This window comes from Humulus lupulus, chromosome 1, assembly GCF_963169125.1.
Source record: "Humulus lupulus chromosome 1, drHumLupu1.1, whole genome shotgun sequence".
Lineage (NCBI taxonomy): Eukaryota > Viridiplantae > Streptophyta > Magnoliopsida > Rosales > Cannabaceae > Humulus > Humulus lupulus.
In genome coordinates, this window is record NC_084793.1 from 204813532 (window position 1) to 204838154 (window position 24623).

A 24623-nucleotide genomic window follows, 5' to 3' on the forward strand; every position below is an offset into this window, starting at 1 on the left:
CTTCCATGTTTTTCCCGATCTGATCAGCGAACATTCTGTTGACCAATCTCTTGTAGGTAGCCCCAGTGTTCTTCAGTTCGAAGGGCATGACTTTATAACAGTAAACAATGGTTGGAGTCATAAAGCTAGTATGCTCCTAGTCCGCGGGGTTCATAGCAATCTGGTTATATCTAGAGTACGCATCCATGAAGGACATGAGCTCGTGTCCTGCGGTGGCATCCACCAATTGGTCAATCCTTGGCAATGGGAAGCAATCCTTGGGACAGGCTTTGTTTAAATCAGAGAAATCGATGCAGGTCCGCCATTTTCCATTTGGCTTTGGGACCAGGACAGGATTGGCGACCCAGATCGGGTATTTATCCACATGAATAAAACTGCATTTTAATAGCCGAGCTACTTCTTCTTCTAGGGCCTCAGCTCAGGTTGTACCCAGGCGTCTCTGTTTCTGGAACTTCACAGGTACGCTTTTGTCCAAGTTAAGGGTATGCATGATGACACTCGGGCTTATCCCTACCATGTCTTCATGAGACCAGGCGAAAACATCTAGAGCATCAAGGTTTTTCCCGAGCTTAACCACTCTCGAAGCATCTTTGGGATCGATGTTTACTTCTTCGAGTTCTTCAATTGTCTAGAGCTCGGATCTATCTATGCCTATTCGAAGATCAATATCATCACTCGGGGTGGTACCCCTGCCACTAGCTTACTGAGGTTCTTCCATCCCAGGATCAGTTCTTACTTCCTGGGATTCCTTGCCTCCATCATGTATGGCCATCACCCGGGTTGTGATTTTCCCTTCATGGAAATGCTATAGCATTCCCTGGCAGTAAACTGATCACCTCGGATAGTACATATTCCCGTAGATGAGGGGAATTTGATCACAAGGTGGCAGACAGATGTTATGGCTTCGAATGCCATCAGTATGGGTCGACCCAAGATTGCATTGGATACGGTCGGACAATCGACGACCACAAACTCGATAATCTTGGAAACAATTCATGGTCCCTCACCCAAGGTTATTACTAACTCAATCGTTCTGATAGCTGTCGATCCCTCGCCAAAAAACCCATACAGCATCATGGAGGTTGCCTTCAGCTCGATCACAAACAATCCCATTTTCTCTAGTGTGGACCTGAATAGCAGGTTCACAGAACTACCGTTATCCACTAGTGTCCTCCTAACTCTCTGATTGGCGAGCTGGACGGTTATGACCAGAGGATCGTTATGTGGGAACTGGACATGACTAGCATCTTCTTCAGTAAAACTGATTGGTTGTTTCTCCAATCATTGTTGCTTAGATAAACGCTGCTCCAGGACGAACTCAACTCCATTGTGAGACCTCAGCTCATTGATATATCTCTTCCGGGCACCTTTGCTCGTGCCTGCCAGATGAGGGCCTCCAGAGATGGTTGTTATCTCTCCCCTTGTTATCGGAGGAGGGGTATCCTGATTCACCTGAGTTTCGGTCTGATTTGTGGGGGCCTTCGGAGCTGATTGAATGTTTTGCCCAGCGAGCTGATTAGGAGTGATTCGATTCTGGGCATACTGAGCCAAAGGTCTAGCCCTGATGAGTGTCTCGATCTCATCCTTCAAGTGCCTGCAATCATTAGTGTTGTGACCAATGTCATTATGGAATCGACAAAATTTTGAAAGGTCTCTCTTCGCCCTTTTATTTTTTAGAGGCTCCGGCTTTTTCCACGGAAGGTGGGCAGAATTCGCCAAGAAAATGCGCTCTCTAGTATCCGTGAGGTCGGCATAAGTTTCATACATCAGTTTGAACTTCTCCATGGGCTTGTTTTTCTTTGAACCATTCTGGCCGCCCTCACCACTTCCCTTCCTCTTGCTACCTCCCCCTTGGTTATTCTGGGTAACGGTTTGAGCCATGGTTGCAACGTTCGTTACCACTCCAATGGGCTGGGCAAGGACTTGGCTGGTTCCTGCGATCGAAGATCGTGCCTCTTCCAAGTTGATCCACCTTTGAGCCCTGTTCAGGAACTCATCTACGGTGTTGACCCCCTTTCTTTGGATTTCCTTCCATAGGTCGCCCTCAACAAGAATTCATGTTCTCATCGCCATGAGCCTAGAACTTTCATCCGCGTCTCTAGCTCGCGCAGCAATATTGGCGAACCTACTCATATATGCTTTTAGAGCCTCTCCGAGCTGCTGCTTTACATTTGCAAGGGAGCCCGCCTTGATGCGAGCCGCTTGAGAGGCCTGGAATGCCCTCTTGAAGTCAGCGGAGAAACTCTTCCACGAGTTGATATAATGCTTTTTGTATTGCTTGAACCACTGCCTAGCCGGCCCGACCAGAGTCGAAGGGAATACTAGGCACCTTAACTCAGGTCCAATATTATGGGCCATCATCAGAGTATTGAACATTCCCAAGTGGTCGGACGAATCTCCATCTCCATCAAATTTTGATAAATGGGGCATCTTGAAACCTAGAGGGTATGTTGTTGCTGCGATGTTGGGGGCGGAGAGCTCGAGCTCATCCCCCGAGTCATATTCGTCTTTTTCATTCTCTGATAGGAGTCTTTACATCAGCTCCTCCATCTGGGCTAACCTCTCGAGGGTTTGGTCCTTGGTTCCCCAGGGCTGTTCAATAGCACCCATTCGATCGTACACGTTTGGCGGGTTATTGTCCCTCCAAGCTCGAGCTTGGTTTGGTGGGACATTCCCGTTATCACGTACTTCAGAAGGACTTCCCTCGTGGTGAGTGCTATTGATTCCATCGTGAGCGGGATTTCTCCTTTGTGAATACAGGCGATCTCGTAGATCGATCTGTGGATCAACTTGTGGGTTCTGAGCTGAACTCAGCTGATTTCTCAAATCTGCACTGATCCTATCACTTTGATGGCCCTCCGTCCAATAGCTTCCATTAAAGAAACTCAGAGCTTGCGTTCGAGGATGAGGATCTGGGATATTTTCGGGTGTTTGAGGGGCATAAGCAAGAGCAACGGGAGGAGGACTCCTCCTGCCGTTTCCGTAGGTAGGAATGTTTCGAGCAAAACGAGGTGGAGATGGATGCCTTATCGGCGATGGGGGATGCCTAATCGGCGAGGTGATTCTTGTCCCGTTAGGACGTACCAAGTTAGCCTATGGTCTCTCCGCTCCACCATTTCTAACTCCCTGTGCCTGGTGAGTTGACTGTGATGTAGGGGGTCAGCCAGAACATGCCGTCTTTGCGAGTTCGTCCTTGACCTTCTACGTGGGTTATCATGGGCGCTTCCAGGTGCATTCAACGGTGGCGCTGAACTCGGTGTTGAGGTTCTGACCGACCGGCTGATTTGCCGATGTGCCTTGGGAGGGCCATCAAATGGAATTTCTTGGTGATCTTGCGTCAAGGGCGCAGAACTCGGGGTTGAGGTTCTAACCGATCGACTTGGCCTAGGTCGACTATCTTGGCGGGACTTATGAGTCTCGCCTAGCCTCTTTCCGACGTTAACGTCTGTTGCAAGAGGGGGTAGTCGAGCCAAGACCTCCACAATTTGCTTGTTTGCTTTGGCTAGATGGCTCCTCAACTGCATGTTCTCCAACTCCACCGCAGTCAAGTAATCCGCGTTCGGATTCGGGAGTAGAGGCGCTGAACTTCCAGTGTCGTCGTGGCCCATCGGTTGCTTTCCTGACCGCTGTTGATTCTCTAGGTTTTGTTCGTTGGAAACAGCGGTATGGTGAGCCTCCTGCCCACCATGCTGATCTGTTTCGTTACCGTGCCTTGAACGAGTGACCACCATGATGAACTTTGTTCTGAATCTTTTACAATAGCACTAATTTGCAGCACTCAATGAAAGCACCAAACTGTTGACGCAGTTTTTTGTCAACAGTGAATTATGTATAAAGCTGTGATAGATTAGTACTTAATGATAAACCGTAATAAGGAAAATGACACTTAGAAATGCTAGAAACGAAATATCAAGAACACTCGTTCCTTTTTACGTGGTTCGGAGGCTAAAATCCCCTTAGTCCACGAGTCTGTATTATTACTGTATATCTCTCTATATTTTGACAGAGTATGTGCATTACAAAGAAAAAACCCATTCCTTTACCCTATCCAAGACCTTGGTATTTATAGAAAAACAAGTCATGTGTAGGCCTTGGGGCTATCACGTGAATCTAAATCCCTCTTGTGACCTGTCTTGCACTAATGTTAAATATTACAATTTATATTAAGGTATGGTCTAATCATTAGGTAAAACTGATCATGAGTCATTTGGCATAATCGGACATGTGATATCTGATCATGCACGTTTATGTTACGTGTCCGAGAATTCAGGGATAAACGAACATGTGATGTCTGATCACGCACGTTTATATAACATATCCAGGTATATAAAGATCTCTGGAAATGGCAGATCTCTAGCGTACCTCGAGCATATGGCTCTGTATTCATCAGCTCGTGCTTTTTACCTGGAGAATCATGCTTTCCTTGCTGAGGAAACACAAGCTTGTGGATCATCTTTAGTCCTTGGTTAGCCAGCTGTCCTAAGCTGTCTAGGAGGCTCGTGCTGAATATTAGGACGTACAACTATCAAATTCAGAAACTAGAACAAACTTAAACTTAAACAAAAATAAATAAATTAAAATAGGTTATTTTTAAGATATTTTATGATAATTAAAATAATTAAATCATATTTATTTAAAAATAATAAATGCATACATATTATTTTTTTTATCTTATAAATTTGTGTGATAGATTATTTTTTATCAAGTGATTAGAGCTCTTTTTCTTCATCAAAGGACATTGCAAGATACATTATAAACTAAAAATAGTTGATGCATGTATACTAATGTCTACACTATAACTTTTTCTATTCTTATTTCATTTCTATTATCAATTTCTTTTTAAATATTATTGTAATTTATTAATATATATATATATATCATGTAGCCATGTAAATATATATATATCTATGTCAATGTTGTGTTTATATGTCATATATGTAAAGATTATTTACATATATGACATCTAAACACAACATTGACATAGATATATATTTACATGGCTATATGACATATATATAAATTACAATAATATTTAAAAAGAAATTAATAATAAAAAATCATAGTGTAAAGTAGTATACATGCATAAATTATTTTTAATTTCTAATGTAACTCCAAATGTATTTTTGTGAATTTAATGAAGAAAAAGAGCTTCAATCATATTAATATTATACATGGATTTAAAATTTATGTTTGTTGCTATTTTTTTTTTGAAAAGAAATTTGTTTCTAGTTGATAGTAAATTATATTATGTTATATGTTTAATATGATATTATTCTAATACGTGAAGTTTAAGTTTAATTAAATTTTATTTAAGCTATAAAACATATAGTTTTATTACTTTTAAATAATCGTCATTGTAAATTATTTCAAAAATATCTTATTTTAATTTGTTTAATTATTTATTTATTTAATTTTATTTAAGTTTAAATCATATTTACAATCTATCGTTAAATATAAGAATATTTTAATATATATAAGAATATTCTGTTAAAATTAACGAAAAAAATTAAAAAAACCGTTAAAACAAAAAAATTTCGTTATCTACACACTTATTATTATAGATGAGATATCCATAAAAAATAGTGGCTGAAAAAAATCATCATCTAATTCCTAAAATATGAGAGAGTGAAGTAAATGGAAGAAAACATAAAGCAAAATTCCTAAACAGTTTGAGAAGAAGCATATTTTAGAAAGAAAAAAAAATAGAGATGACGGGTATGATGATGAGGATTAACTAAACGAAAAAGAATAAGGAAATAAATAAAATAAGAAAACTAATTATAATACTTCTTAAAAATAGCATGGAATTAAATCATATTACACAATAATATAGGATTGAAAATCTCATTTATTCAAATAAAAAAAGACACTTCTAAGACAATACTATTGATGCAATTTTTCATTGACAAAATACAAAGAGCAATTAAACTAGTAAATGCTGAAAATTAAAGATGAAGACAAAGATTTTACGTCGTTTAGTTGTTAAAATCCACATAATTTTTTAAAATAAAGTATTACTATCGGAGAAGATTATTTCACTATAAATTCTCTATTGCTTTTGATTTTTTTTTTTTTTAATAAAAGAGATACTTCCATTAATGAGAAATATCCTCAAAACAGAAGGTCAGTCATTCCCTCTGAAAATACAATCTGGGGAAGAATAAGATTGTCTAGCAACATGATGAGCAATCTTGTTCACATATGGTTTAACAAAAACAATAGACACATTGTTCAAAGAGTGGATTAAATCTTTACAATCATTAATTACCAAACCAAAAGGGATATCATGCATAGAGAACTTCTTATAGCTTGAACAACTCTTTGACAGCCGCCGGATTCTAAAGTTACCTGCGGCCAACTCTTTGTTTTTATCCAACTTAGTGCCTCTCTGACCCCAATAGCCTTAGCTACTTCAGGAGTCATTTCTCCAATCCTTTGTCGTCCATGAACCTCCAAAAGAGCCCCTGTGTGGTCACGAGCAACCCAACCCAAGCCCAAACGAACTACTCCTACTGCATATAGAAGAATCGACATTCACCTTAACCGTTTTTTCCTGTGACTTGGTCCAATGCTCACTGCCATCACCAGCAACAACTCTTCCAAGTGATGATTGTGTATCAAATTCTTGAGCATTAATCCATTGATCAAGGCATTGTTTAGCTAATACAACTATCTCAGCAGTTCCAAATGAGCTCATTTCTACTCTATTGCTTTTGAGTTTTGATGTACAGAATAATGAAAGCTTGCAAAATACAGTAATGAGTCTCCTATTTATAGTAAGAACTCTCTCAAATATCTCCTCCACAAAATCAGGAAGGAGTCATACTATTTTTTTATTTAACATACAGCTACAAAATACTTTTACATAAATATCTACTTCTGTATCAATTATGCCCATATTTGAATTCAAATTGTGAAAAGGTCGTAACATCATGAGATGACACCTCAACATGTCAACCTCCCTCTTAACACTTGGTAAACTTTCCATCGTCAGCTTTTAATCATCTTTAGCTAAGCGAGACATGATATTATACTTTTATGACCTATCACACTCGACCTATTGCTGAGGTAGCTCGAGCTGATACTGATCTACTCAACCTGTGGGTGATGTAGCTCGACATATAGTTGTTCCACTTGAGCTGTACACCATAAACACCTCAATACACACATTACAAACACCTTGAGTCTTCTATACCAACATCTCGAGAAGATTCCCGCCAAATGGCCCATCGAAATAACATAGGTCAAATTTTGAGTATAAGAAATACTTCTATACCTAAAAAAATCTCATATAAATGAAGAAAAAAATAGTAGGTGTAATTTCTTTAATATGAAATTTGGGATTTATTCTTCATTTTTGTCCAAATTTTCATTAGTCTAAACCTTATAAGTAATATAAACCAAAATGATGAAAATCATGTAATAATAAGTTGTTTGGTATGCGTATGGCTATATATCACCTTAAATTGTTCAACATAGCATGTAATATGTTAATTATGAATTATTGTATTTAGTTATTTTAATATTTTAAATTAAAATATAAAACCTACGTAGTTAAAAATACATTCAACCACAATGCATTTCCGTTTATATAAATTGAGTTATCCTACTTGAATTTCGTCTTTTTATTGATCATTAAATACAAGCTAAATTTGTTTTGCTTAACATTTATTATTATTTTTAATATTTTCAAAAGTTTTATATGCTAGGGAAATAATTTATTCATATTTTAATCAAGAAAATAAATAGAACTTTTTCATATATAAGTTTTCAACTTTATTCATATTATTCTATCCTGATATAAATACTTATCATTGTAATTATTTTGAACAATATAATATCCATTAATTTGTATCATCAATTTTATGAATATTATTGTATACTATATACTATTCTTATTATATTATTATTGTTTTAATATGTTATCTATTTACATAAATTTTTTATTTTTAATTTTCACCAAATCAAAGTATGATTTTTTTTCACATTACAGGTCATTTATTTTTCTTTCTAATTTATGATTTTATACTTTGTAATTAATTGTTTAAGCTATTACTATTATAATTAAATTGTTTTCTTCATTCACTATTTAAAAATTCCGTTTTATTAATATTTACCAAGTATAATATCAACAATTTTTTTTTATATATGGAACGGTTAAAGTTGTTGGAACAGGATATTAGCTTGTACAGGCAGACATAAATCTTGATGACACACTTTTACAAACTAATTAATCACAATGTAGGTAACAAAAAAAAGATAAAAACGAACACAGAATATTTTTAACATGGTTTGGATAAACCTAGTTTACAGGGCCACTGTTTTGACTGGTTAAATAAAATGTAAAAATTGTCTTACACAAGTTGGTGTAAAACAATAGAAAATGTTACACAATTATGAGTGAATTTAAAGTTTTTGTAGTTAGCATAAAAAATTGACCAATTTAGGTTTAAATTGATACTTCTTAGCCATCTAAATAAGTTTGAGAATTTTCATAGTGATTTAGGCATAAAAATAGAGGCCAAAACTAGAGGCTAGGTGACATGTCGACTGTTTTCGGAGACATGTCGCCCAAAATTCTCATTTGTGGGCTTCAGAAAGTGGTGACATGTTGCCTGTAGTATTTTGTGCAATGACGTGTCACGACTTTATTGGTGACACGTCGTGACCTAGTGAAGTGTTTTGACTCCAAAAAATATGTGTGTTTTTTTTTTTTCAATTTTAACACATTAGGAAACATATGTAGGACAGTGCTAACACTATATATAAGAGTTTTAAGAGTGCAAAGGCCTTGATGACGCTTTTGCGCTCTTTTTCTCTCTTTCTAAGATCAACATTTTTTTTCTAAGAAAGTCATTGAGAAATTGCTAGATTGTTGAGTTTCAAGTCTTATGGTAACACAATTCTCATTCTACTTTGAAGAAACTTCAAGAATTCATCTCTAAGTAGTTTGGAATAGAGAATTTGGACACATATTATTGTCTTGTGCAAACTTTTTCTTTTTGTGTGTTCTCCCAATAGTACATTATTGTGTTTGTGATTATTGTTGTTTTCTTTCTCCAATGTTGAATTGTTCTCTCATCCCAACAATCAAATTCTATAATTCATCTCTTGTGTTCTTCATCTATTCAACTATGGAGGAATATTCTTCTGTAGGGTTTTATGCCGTTATAAAACCATATTTCTTATGTAATTCATTCATCATCAATAAAGTAGTATAAATCATTTTGTTCAATCAAAATGCGTTGTTTACATGTTTTATTACATTATTAATTATTATTAATACAAACGTTTATAAAATCCCGAACATATGTATAGTTACAATTATAGTGACTCGGTCACAGTGGATTATAATTGTAATTATATGTTCAAAAACATTTTTTCCTAAGATTAAATCAGTACACTGGATTTTTACTGATATGGTAATCTACGATATGATCTACTTACACATTCGGGGTGTGATGTCTTATCCATGGCATTGACCAAGTAGATAAGATCAGATGTATTTTGCTACATTTGACTGGATCGATATTGATTATTGATAAGATAAGTAAGTATCGTTATTATCTAATCTAATCATATCACAATGTTAACCATAGGTCAATTCAATCTTAATTCTAAGTGATTAATATTCTGCTAATTGTATTATTCAAGTCTTTTGATTTGCTCGTTACCAACTTACCCTACGGACTAGCTCATACTTACATATTGGAGATTTGGTAGTATAATTGAATGAGAGTATTCATAGACACGAAATCTATAGCTTCTATTTAAGAAGAAAATGATGATTTTCATATAGCTTGGTTTAAGTGTTAAATGATAGAGTACTCATTTATGTAATTAAGTTTACGGAAATTTCATTTACAAGGAACTTAGTGGGAGTTAAGGATAAAATACCAATGAGGGATAAAACGGTAATTGCACCTGTCTCATTAGTAGATCATCTATAGATGATTGAATTATGGTTATGGTTATAACAATGGATAACGTATTTACATTTGATGTAAAGTGTTCTATGAATTCAAGAGTACAATTCTGAGTCTATAATGGAGTCACGATGAATTAATAAGGTAGTGAGATTATTTGTTATAAATAAACTCACAGTAACTTATTGGAGCTTGAGTTCATGGATCCATGGTCCTCATGCCATCTCTTATCAAAATGAACCTAGTAGACTTGAATGATTAACTTAATTATTAATTATAAAAATATCATATTGACAAGGTCAATGAAAATAAATAATGTTAAATTATTTATTGATATTTTGTGAGAAAAGAAATAGAAGAAAATTTGAGGTTTTTATTGCAAAGTCTCAAAAAGAGAGTATTATAGCCAATTGTGACAATTTTGTTAATATTGATAAATTGGTATTAATATTAATAAAATGAATTAAATAAAGGCCAAAATTATAATTGGTTAGTTTTGACAAGTATTTCATTAATTATAATTATTAGATAATTAAAATAAAATGGGTAACTAAAACCTATTTTATGTCCTAGCTAATCATCTATATATATTAGTGTTATAGAATGCATTAGGTCAGATGAATTTGACAAGGTAAAAATTCACTCCTAATATTCTACACCTAGCCGCCCACTCTCTCTTAGTTTTCTCTCTAGGAATTATCTTCTCATGTGTTGAGACTTGCCCACACAAACACTGGGTTGTTTTAGAGAAAGACTTGGAATATTGTGGTCTTATTTCAAAGCAGTTTGGATTCGTTGCAATACCTAGCATTCAACAAGGACAAAAGGTTAAGGAATCCAATGGATGTAGTCATTTTTCTGCTACGTATCTCGTAAGTACTCTAATGGTTCTATTATTGTATTTACGTGTCTCTGTAAAATTCACATGCTTGTAAGATTTTATGCTTGCTACTGTGTATATTGTTTTGGATATATATATATATATATATTTATAGGGAGCATGCATATAGACTTATATAAATAAGTTCCTACATCTTCATCAATCTCCGCTCTCAAATGCATGTTGCAAGATTTTGTGCGACTTGATTTCTTTGATGGTATTATGTAAAGTAGCATGACGAGATCAAGTTCCTTCTTACAACTCACAAAGTTTCCTATATTCTTGATTCGGATTTAAAGTTATTGCCAAATCCTATTGTGGAAGACCCCATTGAAGTGATTGCTACAAGGAAGAAGAAGGAGGAAGATGAGTTAATTAACATGTAGGGGTCACATATTCAACACATTGTCGAATCATCTTTATGATGTCTACACCAGTTATTCTAAGGAAATCTGGGAAGCTTTGAAGAAAAATACAAAGCGGAAGAAGAATGTACTAAGAAATTTCTTATTTCTCAATACATGGGCTTAATTTTGTTTTATGAAAATCATGTTCTCCCCTAAATTCATGAACTTCAAATTATTGTAAATAAGTTTTATAACTTGAAGATTGTGTTGTCAGCAGCCTCCTAGTTAGAGGGGTTATTGGAAGTGAAATTCCAATTTTATAGTAATACCAAGTACTTAAGTAGCCAATTTTTTAATTAAAAGTAGAAATAGAAAAAGTTGATTAAGCATATTCATAATTTAATAAGTTAGATAAATGAGGTGTTATATCAAATTGTTCGCATAATCCTAAGTAGTAAAATGAAAATGACACAAGTTGACTCATGCCAATAGCCTCCTACTCCATGGGGCCACACCCATAGATAAAACATGATTAGTAAGGATCTCAATAATACAACAGTACACTTGACTCATGCAAAGAAAGACACCCTCTATTCTTGAGCCACAAGTACTTTGTATAATTTCTTCAATTCCAATTTTCTACCAATCACCTTGATGCCTAAAACTCCCTTAAGCAAACAGTGATGAATCCTCTCCCAAAGATATTGTTTTCTTCCTCCCAAGGAAAGTCTTCCCAAATCTTCTCCTGAAGACCGGTCTCTTCTTCAATTCTAGTTCACATTATTCTTGAACTATTTTGCAAAGGTTTATACATTTCAAATGTAGTCTTTAACGTCCGGTTTCGAATTTTATAAGGATACTGACCATTAGAATTACTTGGTTACATTCTAGTGAGTCAACCAGTTAGTATTTTGGGTCATTTGACTCAAAGGACCAACTACTTCTCTTACTTCTTGCTTGAACTGCATATGATCGCCAAGATTTGTAGTTGCTCCAAAATGGTCTTCTAAGTTGCTTTCATGAAAGCAACCTTGTTAGTGAGCTGAGTGAGGTCAACTACTACACCAGGCTGCAAATGTGTTTTATCAAGATGATCCGAGGTAGAGATAGATACAGAAGGAATCTTCACCTTGTCTATAGGTTTCTTCATGGGACTAGCATAACTATCTTCCTTGAATTTGTGCATTGGAGCATAAGAGACTTTTCTAAGTGTTTGGAATCCAACTTCAGGGGATGTTCATTATGCAATATCTTGTAAATGAGAAAAGGATGGACCCATTTCAAATCCTGAATAATTTTAAGAATCCCAGAATGTCTATAAGATGGAACTTTTATCAAGGACGTTCTACTCTCATAAACTTTATGTCACAATCATTATCATCATAACAAAAATTTAAATTGGATGCTTGAAATGTATGTCCTATAGGTGGTAAAGGTGTTGGTTATTTGTTACATGTATGTGAGTGCAACGGAAGTGTAGTATCTTATAAAATAAAAAATTTAAATAAACAATTTATTTATTTATTCATGTTATAAATCTCACTCTAGCAACCATAACTAGAATAGGATTATCTCATGTATTTTGGTTCTAAGGAAAATTACATAAAGCATATAAACAACTTTATATCTCATGTAGCACATATCTAGGCATGGAACTCCTTATTCTTGAAAGTTTTCTTCCTGGAAATTTGTCTTCCAAGGAGTGTATTGCATAGTACAAAGAGGATGCATAGTACAAATAGAGAATTATGACAGCGACACTCCTCGTGTGCAAGCCTTGGTTGTGATTTGTTAAAGGAAGAAGAAGTTCAAAGTGGTGTTCTAAGCAAGGTTTTGAAGCTCCAAGAAGATTCAAGAAATTTTGTCTACATACTAGGGTTTCCATCATCTAACTCAATCTATTTTTGGTCTCTGTCAAGGATATTTTTGTGTAGATTCATTATTTTTAGGTGGTGTAAACTCACTCTCCCCCAATATTCTATTTCTTTATTATATGTGTAGAATAGGATTATCTCATGTATTTTTGTTCTAAGGAAAATTACATAAAACATATAAACAACTTTATATCTCATGTAGCGCATATCTAGGCATGGAACTCCTTATTCTTGAAAGTTTTCTTCCTGGCGATTTGTCTTCCAAGCAATGTATTGCATAGTACAAATAGAGAATTATGACAGCGACACTCCTCGTGTACAAGCCTTGGTTGTGATTTGTTAAAGGAAGAAGAAGTTCAAAGTGGTGTTCTAAGCAAGGTTTTGAAGCTCCAAGAAGATTCAAGAAATTTTGTCTACATACTAGGGTTTCCATCATGTAACTCAATCTATTGTTGGTCTCTGTCAATGATATTTTTGTGTAGATTCATTATTTTTAGGTGGTGTAATCTCACTCTCCCCCAATATTCTATTTCTCTATTATATGAGATACACCATCATGGAAGAATCTTCTTCATTTTCAACTTTGAAATACATGACTCAAGACTTTGTGAGATTGGATAGATTCGATGGGACTAACTTTGTCTGCTGGCAAGATAAGAGTAGGTTCTTGCTAACCACTCTCAAAGTGTTCTATGTCTTGGATAACACTACAAGAAAAAACAGTATTCATAACACTTAAAAACTGCTAACCGGGACTATTGATAGCACTTCTGAAAATGCTAACATAGCCCCTGTTATTAAAAGTCCAGTCTTTTCTATAACAGTTTTTGAATGTTATGTTCGATGTTATCTTAAACTATTCAATAACACATTTTTAGGTGCTATAATATTGAAATAATAACATTTAGATAGAGTTTTTGGTTATAAATTTGAAATTTAATCTTGTACTTTTTTCATAACACTTTTCAACTGTTACATTTGATTATTTTGATAACATTTTTAATTTGTTATATTATATAAACCATAACGATTTTTTACGCTTATAATATATTTCTAAATCATAACATATTAAAAGTCTAGTAATAAAATTTTGTTACTTTAGTGTGGATAATATATTTTAAATTTTATTTTCATAAGTATACTTATAAGGTTTTTTTTTTAATTAAAAGATTTTCATTATTGTATTTTGATAAAAAAAAATCAAAATTAATCATAAAATGTAATTCTCAATAGATTGATAAACCACAAGTATTACATTAATCAATAACTAATTCAAACCATGAATATGTCTAATTCATGAGATCTTAGTTCTAACTTAAATTTGAAAGCATAACATAATAAAGTTATATAATCTTGAACATTTTTTACTTTAAAAATGAAAAACAGAAACATTACAAAATACACAAAAGTAAACCATGCATGAAACTTGCTCCATCCTTCAATTCATCATCCAACCAAGTACTTGCTGCTGAAGTTGTTTGTTGCCATCTGAAGCTCTCTAAATTGAAATATCCTCAGGTTTCCAAGGCAAACCTCCTCATGATGTTGCTCTGAAATTTTTTAAAACACTGCAAAATTTAGTCAAATAAATAGCATGGTAATAGTTCAAAAGCTTGGCATCTATTACTCTCTAATCCAGTGAGTCAAAGAGACCTCTTCTATGCTCATATAAGTTGCATAATAATTACAAACTTTTCCACAAAAAATGAGCAAAATGAGAGCTGAATAAAATGACTAAAAATTAATCAAAAGAAAACAGAGAAAAACCATATACACACGTACATACCTACATACAATGTGTAGTGACTGAAACATATTAGTATTATATTTAACTAAATATCAATCCTAATATAGCTGAAACATGAAAGTTGGAAACTCCCAAAAAAGAAAAATGTATGAATAAAAGTTGTCACTATTGCACAAGAAAATGTTAGCATGTAGTCTTTCTTGATACTAGATATGATAATCAATTAGTGAACCTCAATCAGTAACATTAGCTGCAAAAATAGCTTAAGAAAAACTTGTTAAGATCTTACAAAGAGATTCAGAATGTGGTCTTTCATTGTATCAAATAAACAGCATTATCCCTTTCCACAAATATTCAAATAAGCAGCTATATTTTAGGCACAATTTTAGGACATTCATAAACAAAACGAATCTGATTGGCATGGAATGCATTTTGATTTACAGGACTAATGAATGACTTATGCAAAGCAAAACTCCATATCTTTATCAGTGTTTATATTTCATTAGCATAGCTGAAATTCCCAAATACCAAAACTAAACATGAATAGAAGATCTTGGGAAAAAGCAGAGAAACATTCCCACTTAAAATAAATTCAAAAAAAAATGTTAAACCAATAACCAATGATACATCATAATACATATCTTAATTAACCTGTCTTTTAACACCCAATTAATCAGACACTTTACAACAAGTTGTATAATCAGACACTTTTTGTACCACCAGACCAGGACCAACTAGGAAAGAAGGAACCTTGGAAAACTGGGCTAATAAATAAAGAAATAAAAAAGAATGGTCTAATGGAATAAAAAGTTTGAGAATTTTTCCTTTTGTTTTTTATTTTTTGTAAGAATGTGTAATACATATTAACATGACAGAACACAACCCTCAAAAGCTGCAAAGGCTGCAAAGTTAAAGCACAGGGTGAAAAAACAAGCTCCAAGGACCAGGACCAAGCATTTCATAATATTTTTTATCTTCACTAAGTAAAACAAAATGATTAGTGAACTTTTTTTTTAACAATGTTGGTCTCCAGAGCCTCAAGGTTTTCATTATCTTCATGCCATCATAAAACATATAGCGCATGGTATCCATAAGTCCTTAAATTTTCCTGTTCCTTTTTTTTATAAAAACTATTTCAATAAGAAAGCAGAACAAAGCTTCAGATGCAGGCTAAGAACCAAGATAAATAACATCCCAGAACATATGTTCTGTAAGTTGAGTAAAAATGTTTCAGATTAGAGAATAGTAAATTGAGTAATCTTCTTAATCTTTGTTGAAAAAAGACGGGGAAATGAGGGAGCCAAGAAGCCTAAATCGAAACAGGATTGGAAGCTATATTTTAGGCACAATTTTAGGACATTCATAAACAAAAATATTGAGCATAACAATACATTTTTGATATTTTGATTAACAAACAATCACTTTTTCAAAGAATAGTTGCAGGTGTGAAATTTGAATTTTTTTTGCATGAACTCAACAAATGTAACCAGTCTAGGACAGAGAAAAAAGAACTAAAGTGAGTTTAATGGGATGAGACAAAAACACACTAAAACAAAAACTAAAGAGAAAAAACACTTGCCCAAAAAGGAGCAACTCAATTGGAGTTAGACTTCTTAGTCAAAGCTGCTACTTGAGATATGAGTTGTATGCGTTTTATATGGGTGAATCTGATTCTATGGCTAATAATAAGAATGGAGAAGGTTCTTAATTATTCATCAAGAAGATTCTTGTTTTTTTTTTCTTTTTCTTTTTTCTTTTACATACTAGCTTATGTGAAAAAGAAATAGAGAGATATTATCTAATTGATTGATTTGAATTGTCGATAATGGAAGAAATAAAAGATGGAACATAGAAGGAAAAAAAATACACTATTATGGAAATCAATTATAGCTGCCATTAGATATTCCAATGCCAGAACAATCTAGGTCCTATCAGCCTGTATATTAAAAAAGAAAAAGATAAGCAGTAGTAATTTTTTTCCACAAAACAAACAATTAAATTACAAAATGAAAGAGAGAAAATCATATAGAAGAAGAGAATATTCTTACCAAATACTAGAATTCAATTCAGTATGATTATCATTCCATAAATGAACATTTTTTTTATTTTTTAACTTTCTTTACCGGTAAATACCATTTCCTAAAGAAAATTAAAAATTGGTGATGAATACTATGATGGATTGTCATGCCAAACCTCTTCATCAAAAACAAGAGCACCACTATCTTTTAGTCCATTAACACATTGTAATTTAGTGAAGTATGGATATATCACAAGAGAACATTACTATCATACGGCCATCAGGGCCGAGCACCATTGTTTATGAGCAAGAGCAGTATATAACAGTCTGAGATATTTGCTTACCGATCAATCAAATCTGCTGCTTCTGGGCTCATTTCATTAGGCACTCGAGGCCAAGGAATTTTACGATTAAGAATGTTATCGAATATTGTCTGAACAAAGAAAACCAAAATGTTAGAGCAGCCATGGAGTATATAAAAGTCGCAAATCACAATCAGAACTTTAAAATAATTATTTTATGGGAACACCACAACACAATAATAAATCCTCTTTTAAATGAATGAACAAATTCAATAATAATATCACCAAAGGCACACATTTATTTTTATTTTATTTAGTTTTTTACATTCTTTATTTTTATTAGAAACAAAATGTGCGTGCATTTTATATAGGAGTGTGTTTTTTTATAAGAAATGAATTTTATTAAAAAATTCATAGAACGTCTAGGAAGACGATGTCCCTGGAAGAGAAAACTCAAGGCACACTACCAAGGTAAGAATTATAAAAATTCCACTCCTTCACCAAATCTGATAATAGTACTATTTTAAACTCATTTACATCAACCATCCATAAAGCCACCAAATATTTAATGCTCTCCCATAAAAACTCAAAATCCTCTTGGCAACATATATATTTAAGAGAACAACCATAACTTAAAAAAAAACCTCGAACTTGTATTAACAATAGAGAATTAATACTAGAAAAATAAGTGAGACACACTAATAACTGTTCACTGAGATGCCAAACACCCTTACTTGTCTTCGGAGAATCAATTTTTTAATCTAAAAACAGAAAAAAAAAAAAAATAATAATTATTTAGTATTAACACCAAACAACTCACAACTTATGTGAGGCGAGTTGACAGTAAAAAAATGAAGAACTCTTCTCTTTCTTTGCAGCAAAGATGAGAGATTATATCATCATAGCCAAAAACTCTTCTCTTTCCATGACACACAAAATAAGTACTCATAATACTTATGAAAATCATATAACAAAATTATATATTTGAAACAATCATTTCTTTATCAGTTCCAGATTCTACTCAAGACCCCACAAGACCAGTGAAAAGATACGTAAAGAAAGTGCAATAAGCTTGTCCTTTGGCACCATAATCCAACAAACCAAAACGCAGAAAAAATGGAGAGGTTTATACAAGTTCAAAAGATTAAGTATAATAAATAACAAAAATGATACAACAAGAGCAAATCAAACAGAATGCAACAAACATCATCAATGATGGAATCTTGTAGAATCAACATGTTTACCTGAGGATGCTCTGCATTGAAGGGTGGAATACCAACAATCAGTTCAAACAAAATCACACCAACTGACCACCAATCGGCAGTTGTACCTGCAGGGGATGGTAAAACAAAGGATTAGTAATCCATCCATCTTAGTAACTGATCACCAAACACAAGAATCACAATCACAGTACAACATCATACAAGCTTACGGCCTTTAAACCTTATCCCAATACATCATAATGAATAACACAGAATGATCTCACTACATCATAATGGATAACAAACTTATCTCCCAGATAACTATACTATTCTAGGCCACTAAATTAATTGGAGTTTAGTAAAAATAAATTGAAGAAATTCAATGCACCTCAAACAGAAAGAGGACTATACAAACCATGTCCTATTCCCAATAGTATCTCTGGTGCCAAATAGTCAGGTGTGCCAACAGTAGAACGTTTCTTTCGTTTTTCTTGCTGATGCTCAGGCACAGATAACTCGGGCTCATCTTCCACCATTAGAGATGTGGTACTTACGGCTGGGCCGAATAAATCATCAGTACTGTTGATAAGACCAACCTTTGAGAGCCCAAAGTCGGTCAACTGTTAAGAAAATGAAGAAAGAGTTCAAATAAAAGCTTATCTTTTTTATTGTATTATTATTTTTTTAAATGAAGTAAATCTTTGGTAACAAGTGCAAAAAAGGAATTCCAAAAGATAAGGTGAGTATGACATGCACTTTCGGTACCATAACTAGGACTACTCAATATTGCGAGAATCAAAAGTAAAGCATTTAGAAGGCTATACGTCAGTGTGTAGAACACACACCTACATTCTAAGATGTGCAATAACAGAAACCAACTGGAAAAATTTGACTAAAAAGCATTTGCATACCACAAACAGAAAACCACTAAAGAAATAATTCCATGTATAAAATGGAAAGCATTTAGAGTGCTCATGCAGGGTGCAGTCACACCGCACAGCATGCAAGCTCATAACTGCTCACCCTCTTTTATTTTATTATGATTTTCATTTTGTGCAAATTCTCTTACAACATTTCCATAAAATCAAATTTTGTGTTGACAATGAGCATTGAAATTGTTTTAAAAAAATGTATACTCATCTGAATCAAAGGGAATTTTTTTTATAAGAAACACAATTATGTAATAGATAATCACTTATTTATTATTGAAGATGAGAAACAATATGACCTCAGGCCAAGCAAATGCATGGGACTTGTGAGTATTCAAATTGACAGGCATTCAGGATGTAAGCTTAAATCAATCAGGACTTATGAGTATTCAAATTGACAGGCATTCACAACTTCTTACATAATAACCTACTAATAGATGTAAAGTACATTAAATCAAGACCAATGTAGTTTTAACACTGGAGATGTGTATTCACTAGAACAGGACAGCCTAAAAACATACATAAATGCACTTGTGTGCACACTCCTAAAAACATGCCTGTGCCAGTGTAAAAGATATTTACCTTAATATGACCATCATGAGAAATTAATAAATTATCTGGCTTCAAATCACGATGAACCACACGAAGTGAATGTAAATATTCTAGTGCAAGCACCTGCCAACATAAAAGAACAAGCCTAAGCTGAGATACGGAGTTGAACAAAAACTAGCAGTGGAAGGTTTCAAAATAAGAAACAATGAACTTACCACTTCTGCTATATATACACGAGCAACATCTTCTTCTAAGCAGCCTAAATTTCTCAACAATGAATATGAATCCCCTCCATTTAAATACTCCATCACAAGGTACAAATTTTCTGGGCAAGTGAATGAATAGAAGAAGCGAACCTGATATATTAACAAAATGTAAGAGAAACATTTTTCTCTCAAGCAAAGGTTAATCTGTTAGCTAGATAGACCTGCTCACCACAAAGGGATTGCGAACTGAAATCAAAATATCACGTTCCGCCAAGATACTTTCAACTGCATTTTTCCGGATCATGTCAGCCTTTTTAAGAACCTGTGGCAGATAGCACAAATGAACAGTTGTTCAGTTCTTATTTAAGAAACATAAAGAACTACAAGGAGAGTTAACTGTGCAACATGTGAGAGACTCATGGGTTAAAAAGTGAGTAGATAAATATTCAGTAAATCCCTGTAATTTTCACAAAATCATTTAGTCCACATGCGTCACTGATTCAATCTAGTAAACTACCTGCTTTTTTCAAGCATGGAACTAAGTAGACAAAGAATTAAGTAGTGGCTTACAAAGGGAAAGCTGTCTAAGAACACGTAGCATAAAATAGATGAGAAACTATCAGGAAGATCAATATGATTCGCAGAAAAATAGTACAAAAAGATAAAAGAATTATGATCCTCATTATTTAAGAGAAATTAAAAAGAAACCTTTATGACAAAAAGGTCCCCTGTTGTTCTCTTTTTGGCCAGGAAAACCCGTCCAAAAGCCCCCCATGAGTATTTTAACATAAATAGATTAGAAAATTAAATATCTTTAAACCAGTATACAACCACAAACACTTAAGAATTTTTTTTTTTTGACATTTATCTATATCACTCTCTTGGAGGCATTTCAACAAACACATTATATGCAACCAAGAAAGCTTTATCATAAGCATCATTCGAATTTCCAACATTTAACTTCAAAGGCCAAAAATCTATTCTCTTCCCCTGTTTTATAACAACAAGAGGTTCTGACTAAAACACTTGAAAATCAACTTCTTCAAACCCAAAATATATCATATTCAAGTTCTAGAGATACCCTATTCAGAAAATTATTGGAGACCTGAACTGAAAAAAAAATTAGCTTGAAGACCCAAAATATGCCATTTACTCAGTATATATTATGTGTTTTATCATGTAGTCAGCATATCAAAAATATCAAATTAAGTGCATATATAGTTTATATTTAAACACTCAAGAAACACTGGAAAATTAACTTTTTCAAACCCAAAATTTATCAACTTAATTGAAAACAAAAAATATTTTACATTTAATCACACAACAAAACTTACTTCAATAATATCATAATCGAAACATCATCAATAGTTCTAGAATCAAATAAAAAAATACACATATAAATCCCAACGCAATATTTTTTATACATATAAAGAGAGATGGGTTGAGCTCACCTAGAGAGAGAGGGAGAGGGATAGATCGTTGTCCTCACAAAGCTCATCTATGGCATTGGTGGCAGCGGCTTTGAAGGAAAGCAGGGGCTTGCTGCTCAAATGGATAGATTGATCGAGATGAGAAGATTAGAGATTGAGAAACTATTGATGGAGAAAAGAGAGTGAGAGTGCAGCGTCCAACGGATGAGGAAGTCTGTTGAAAAAAGGCATTTGGTTTCAAGAACGGATATTAATTTGAAATCTGAAAAAAAAATGAAACATATACCTCACAGTCACCTGGGTTCTTGCTTCAATCCCTTCAATCCCTTCCATTGAGCAGCTGAAGCACACCATGACCACACCATTTCTGAAGCGATGAGCTCTTGTCCTTTTCCATCGCTGTGTATCTCTATAGCTAGCTAGAAGCAAGAACCCAGGTGAAGGGTGAGAGTGGGAGAAAGCCGACTGGAGAGTGGGAGAAACCCAGGAGAGAGACTCTGAGAGAAAGAAAGAGCGAGTGAGAGTGGGAGAAAGCCGACTGGAGAGTGGGAGAAACCCAGGAGAGAGACTCTGAGAGAAAGAAAGAGCGAGTGAGAGTGGGAGAGAGCCGACTGGAGTGTGTGAGAGAGAGAGGCAGCATGTAAAGGGTTTTAGTTTTTTTCTTTTTGTCATTTTCATTTGGCGCCCACTATATTTTCATTTGGTGCCTATTGCTTTACACTTAATAAAAAAATATTTTCTGTATCTTTTTTATTTGTATGTATCAATAACGTTTTGAATAATATGCTATATTTTGGTGTTATATTTGGTCAAAATTGTTGTAGTGTAAGGACCTAAATGCTATAGAACCTGCTAAAGAAGATGATACTCAAGAAGAAATCAAGCAAAGGAAGAAATGCGAAGAGGTTGAGTTGATATGTAGGGGTCATATTCTCAATGCACCATAAGACCGGTTGTATGATCTATACACCAACACAAATACCGCCAAGGAGATATGGGAAACTTTAGAGAAAAAGTACAATGCAGAAGAAGAAGGTACAAAGAAATTCCTCATTACTCAATACATGGAATTTAAGTTTTATGATATGAAACCCTTTCTTCCCCATATACATGAGCTACAAATTATTGTGAATAAGCTATTGTAACGACCCAAAAATGTTAACACTAATTTTGTGGAAATTAAACCATTTATACAATTAAAAAAGTCTCAAAAATCCGTATAAAAAAACTTTTCAACGTAATGTGTGCACACACAAAAAATATTTACATTAATAACTTTAAAAGCATTGTAGTAAACAAAAATAGTTTAAACATGATTAAAATAGTCATTTCAAATGATGTAGACTCCCAAAGGTCGGGCCACATGTACACTTTCGCAGGAAAACTCCGACTCTCATTGCTCCAACTTTTCCTTGCCCTTACCTACAACATGAACAACTAGGTAAGCAAAACGCTTAGTAAATCAGTCTAGCAACACAGACTAGAAAACAACAATAGGAACCATTAACCTAGTCACTGTCCTCACAGCATATAGCTTACCAAACTTAAGGTTTCAAATAAATCTGGGCCCTAACCAAACAATTCATGAATGCCTAAGTGTCCTGGAGGCAACCCCTCAACTTTAGCAAAAACTGAAAAACATAACCCTACAGAGAATTCCAGACCAGAGCACAAACATAATTAACATCCAATAATAAAATTGACCCTAGAATCCAATTCGGGAGTTGCCAAGTATCCTCTAGTAACTCAACTCAAACGCAATGGAGACTCAAGTCTCCACACTGATGTCTAAATCAGAAATCCCTCTCGAGGTTAACCATTGGTTACCTAGGGCACTTATGCTAATTTCAAACAAAACGAGGTTGGTGGATCCACACCATCTCATCGAAAACTCCTAGGTTTATTTGGCTCACTTACCTCTTGGCCAATTGTCACAGTAGCTAACCAAACCAATAATGCCAAGGAAAAAAATCATCTACACAATGACTGAGTAGGCAGAAACCGTCCGCGCTACAAATCAATTGGTGGAAGTCATCCACGCACTCATGAGCCAAGCAGAAATCTTCTACCCAATTATACAACAAGTGGAAACCGTCCACGTACTCATGAGGTAGGCCAATAATATTAAAGGCAGAAACTGTCTGCATAGTCATTAAATAGAATGAATATGTCCGCACTATAAGACAACAAGTGGAGACTGTCCACGTTAAAATCACATGTGGAGTGTAAGCATCGCCTAATCATTGCCTATAAATGAGCCATCTCTCTAAAACTAGTGTATAAGCCCTACTTGTAGAAGCAATACACTAGTTAATTCATGTTGCAGAAATATAAATCATAGACTGACTTACAAGTTGTCATTTGTTGTGCACGGGCAATCTTCCCACGGAGAATCTCACCTTGTTAGCCAACATTGTAACTAGCATACATTGTACTCAGATTAATTATGACATTATAGTAGATTATCATTCTACTTTGGGCATTAAGGTTGCAATCGAATACCGTCCAAGGGTATTTTCGTCCTCACATGTTTTAAGCCATAACGACATTTAAGGTTTTCGAAAAAATTCTCTCAACGGGTCTAGTTATTTGAAAGTCAACTTTTATGAAATTTTTTGCTCCGTTCTTAGCTTGGAAAAATATAGTTTTGGAATTTTTCAAGCTTTACCGATTTTAGCCTTTCCAAAATAAGTTACCAAAAATCTCATACTTTTTGGTAAAAAAAAAAACTTAAATCATAAACTTTGATAAATTAAGCTAATTTAATTGATTAAAAAATAATTATACAAATATTGATTAGGTTTATTTTGTTTTTAATACCAATTAAGAGAAATTTGCTTTTTTTTAGAACGATAGTTTAATTCATTTCTTTGAAAAATTAGGGTTTTGGACCCTTTTTAATTTTCCCAAACAAAATCCATTAATTAATAAAAATATAAATTTTACAATATCCAAATTAACCTTAATAATTATTTAGTGTGTTAAACTCAAATCTATAATATCAAGATTAAATTACATCACTTAGCAAAACACATAGAAAATTTTCCCATTTTTTTAAGTATAAAACTTTGTTAATTTTAGTTCTAAGTTGCCTACTTTAGAAAATTATATTTTGAAAAATATTACTCTAAAAATTATCAAAATTTTCAGAACCAATCTTGTCTATTCCAAGAATTCCTTGCCAAATTTTATACAAAAAGTAACAAACTTT

At 33.9% G+C, this 24623-nt stretch overlaps 1 protein-coding gene across 2 annotated transcripts; it reads right to left on the reverse strand.

Annotated features, from left to right (window-relative positions):
- Window positions 1-17116: 17116 nt before the first annotated feature.
- LOC133825242 (probable serine/threonine protein kinase IREH1) lies at window positions 17117-18850 on the reverse strand. Of its 2 annotated transcripts, none has more exons than XM_062258211.1 (3): window positions 18711-18850; window positions 18338-18423; window positions 17117-17224 (listed from the first exon to the last, which is right to left on the reverse strand). In XM_062258211.1, exons 1-3 carry the CDS (start codon window positions 18829-18831, stop codon window positions 17132-17134), a joined length of 300 nt encoding a protein of 99 aa, XP_062114195.1. In that variant the 5' UTR covers window positions 18832-18850; the 3' UTR covers window positions 17117-17131. The 2 variants fall into 2 exon arrangements, 1 of the variants encoding a protein (XP_062114195.1); XR_009888608.1 differs by having other exon boundaries at window positions 17118-17224; window positions 18684-18780.
- Between the last annotated feature and the right edge of the window lie 5773 nt (window positions 18851-24623).

Bases quoted from the DNA above. Each gene is read 5' to 3' on its own strand.
- LOC133825242 (XM_062258211.1), bottom strand. From the start codon at position 18,831: ATGGTGGAAGATGAGCCCGAGTTATCTGTGCCTGAGCATCAGCAAGAA. The intron at 18,424-18,710 runs GTTTGTATAGTC...CATCCCCTGCAG, and splicing joins ACTATTGGGAATAGGACATG to GTACAACTGCCGATTGGTGG. The intron at 17,225-18,337 runs GTAAACATGTTG...TTCTTTGTTCAG, and splicing joins TCAATGCAGAGCATCCTCAG to ACAATATTCGATAACATTCT.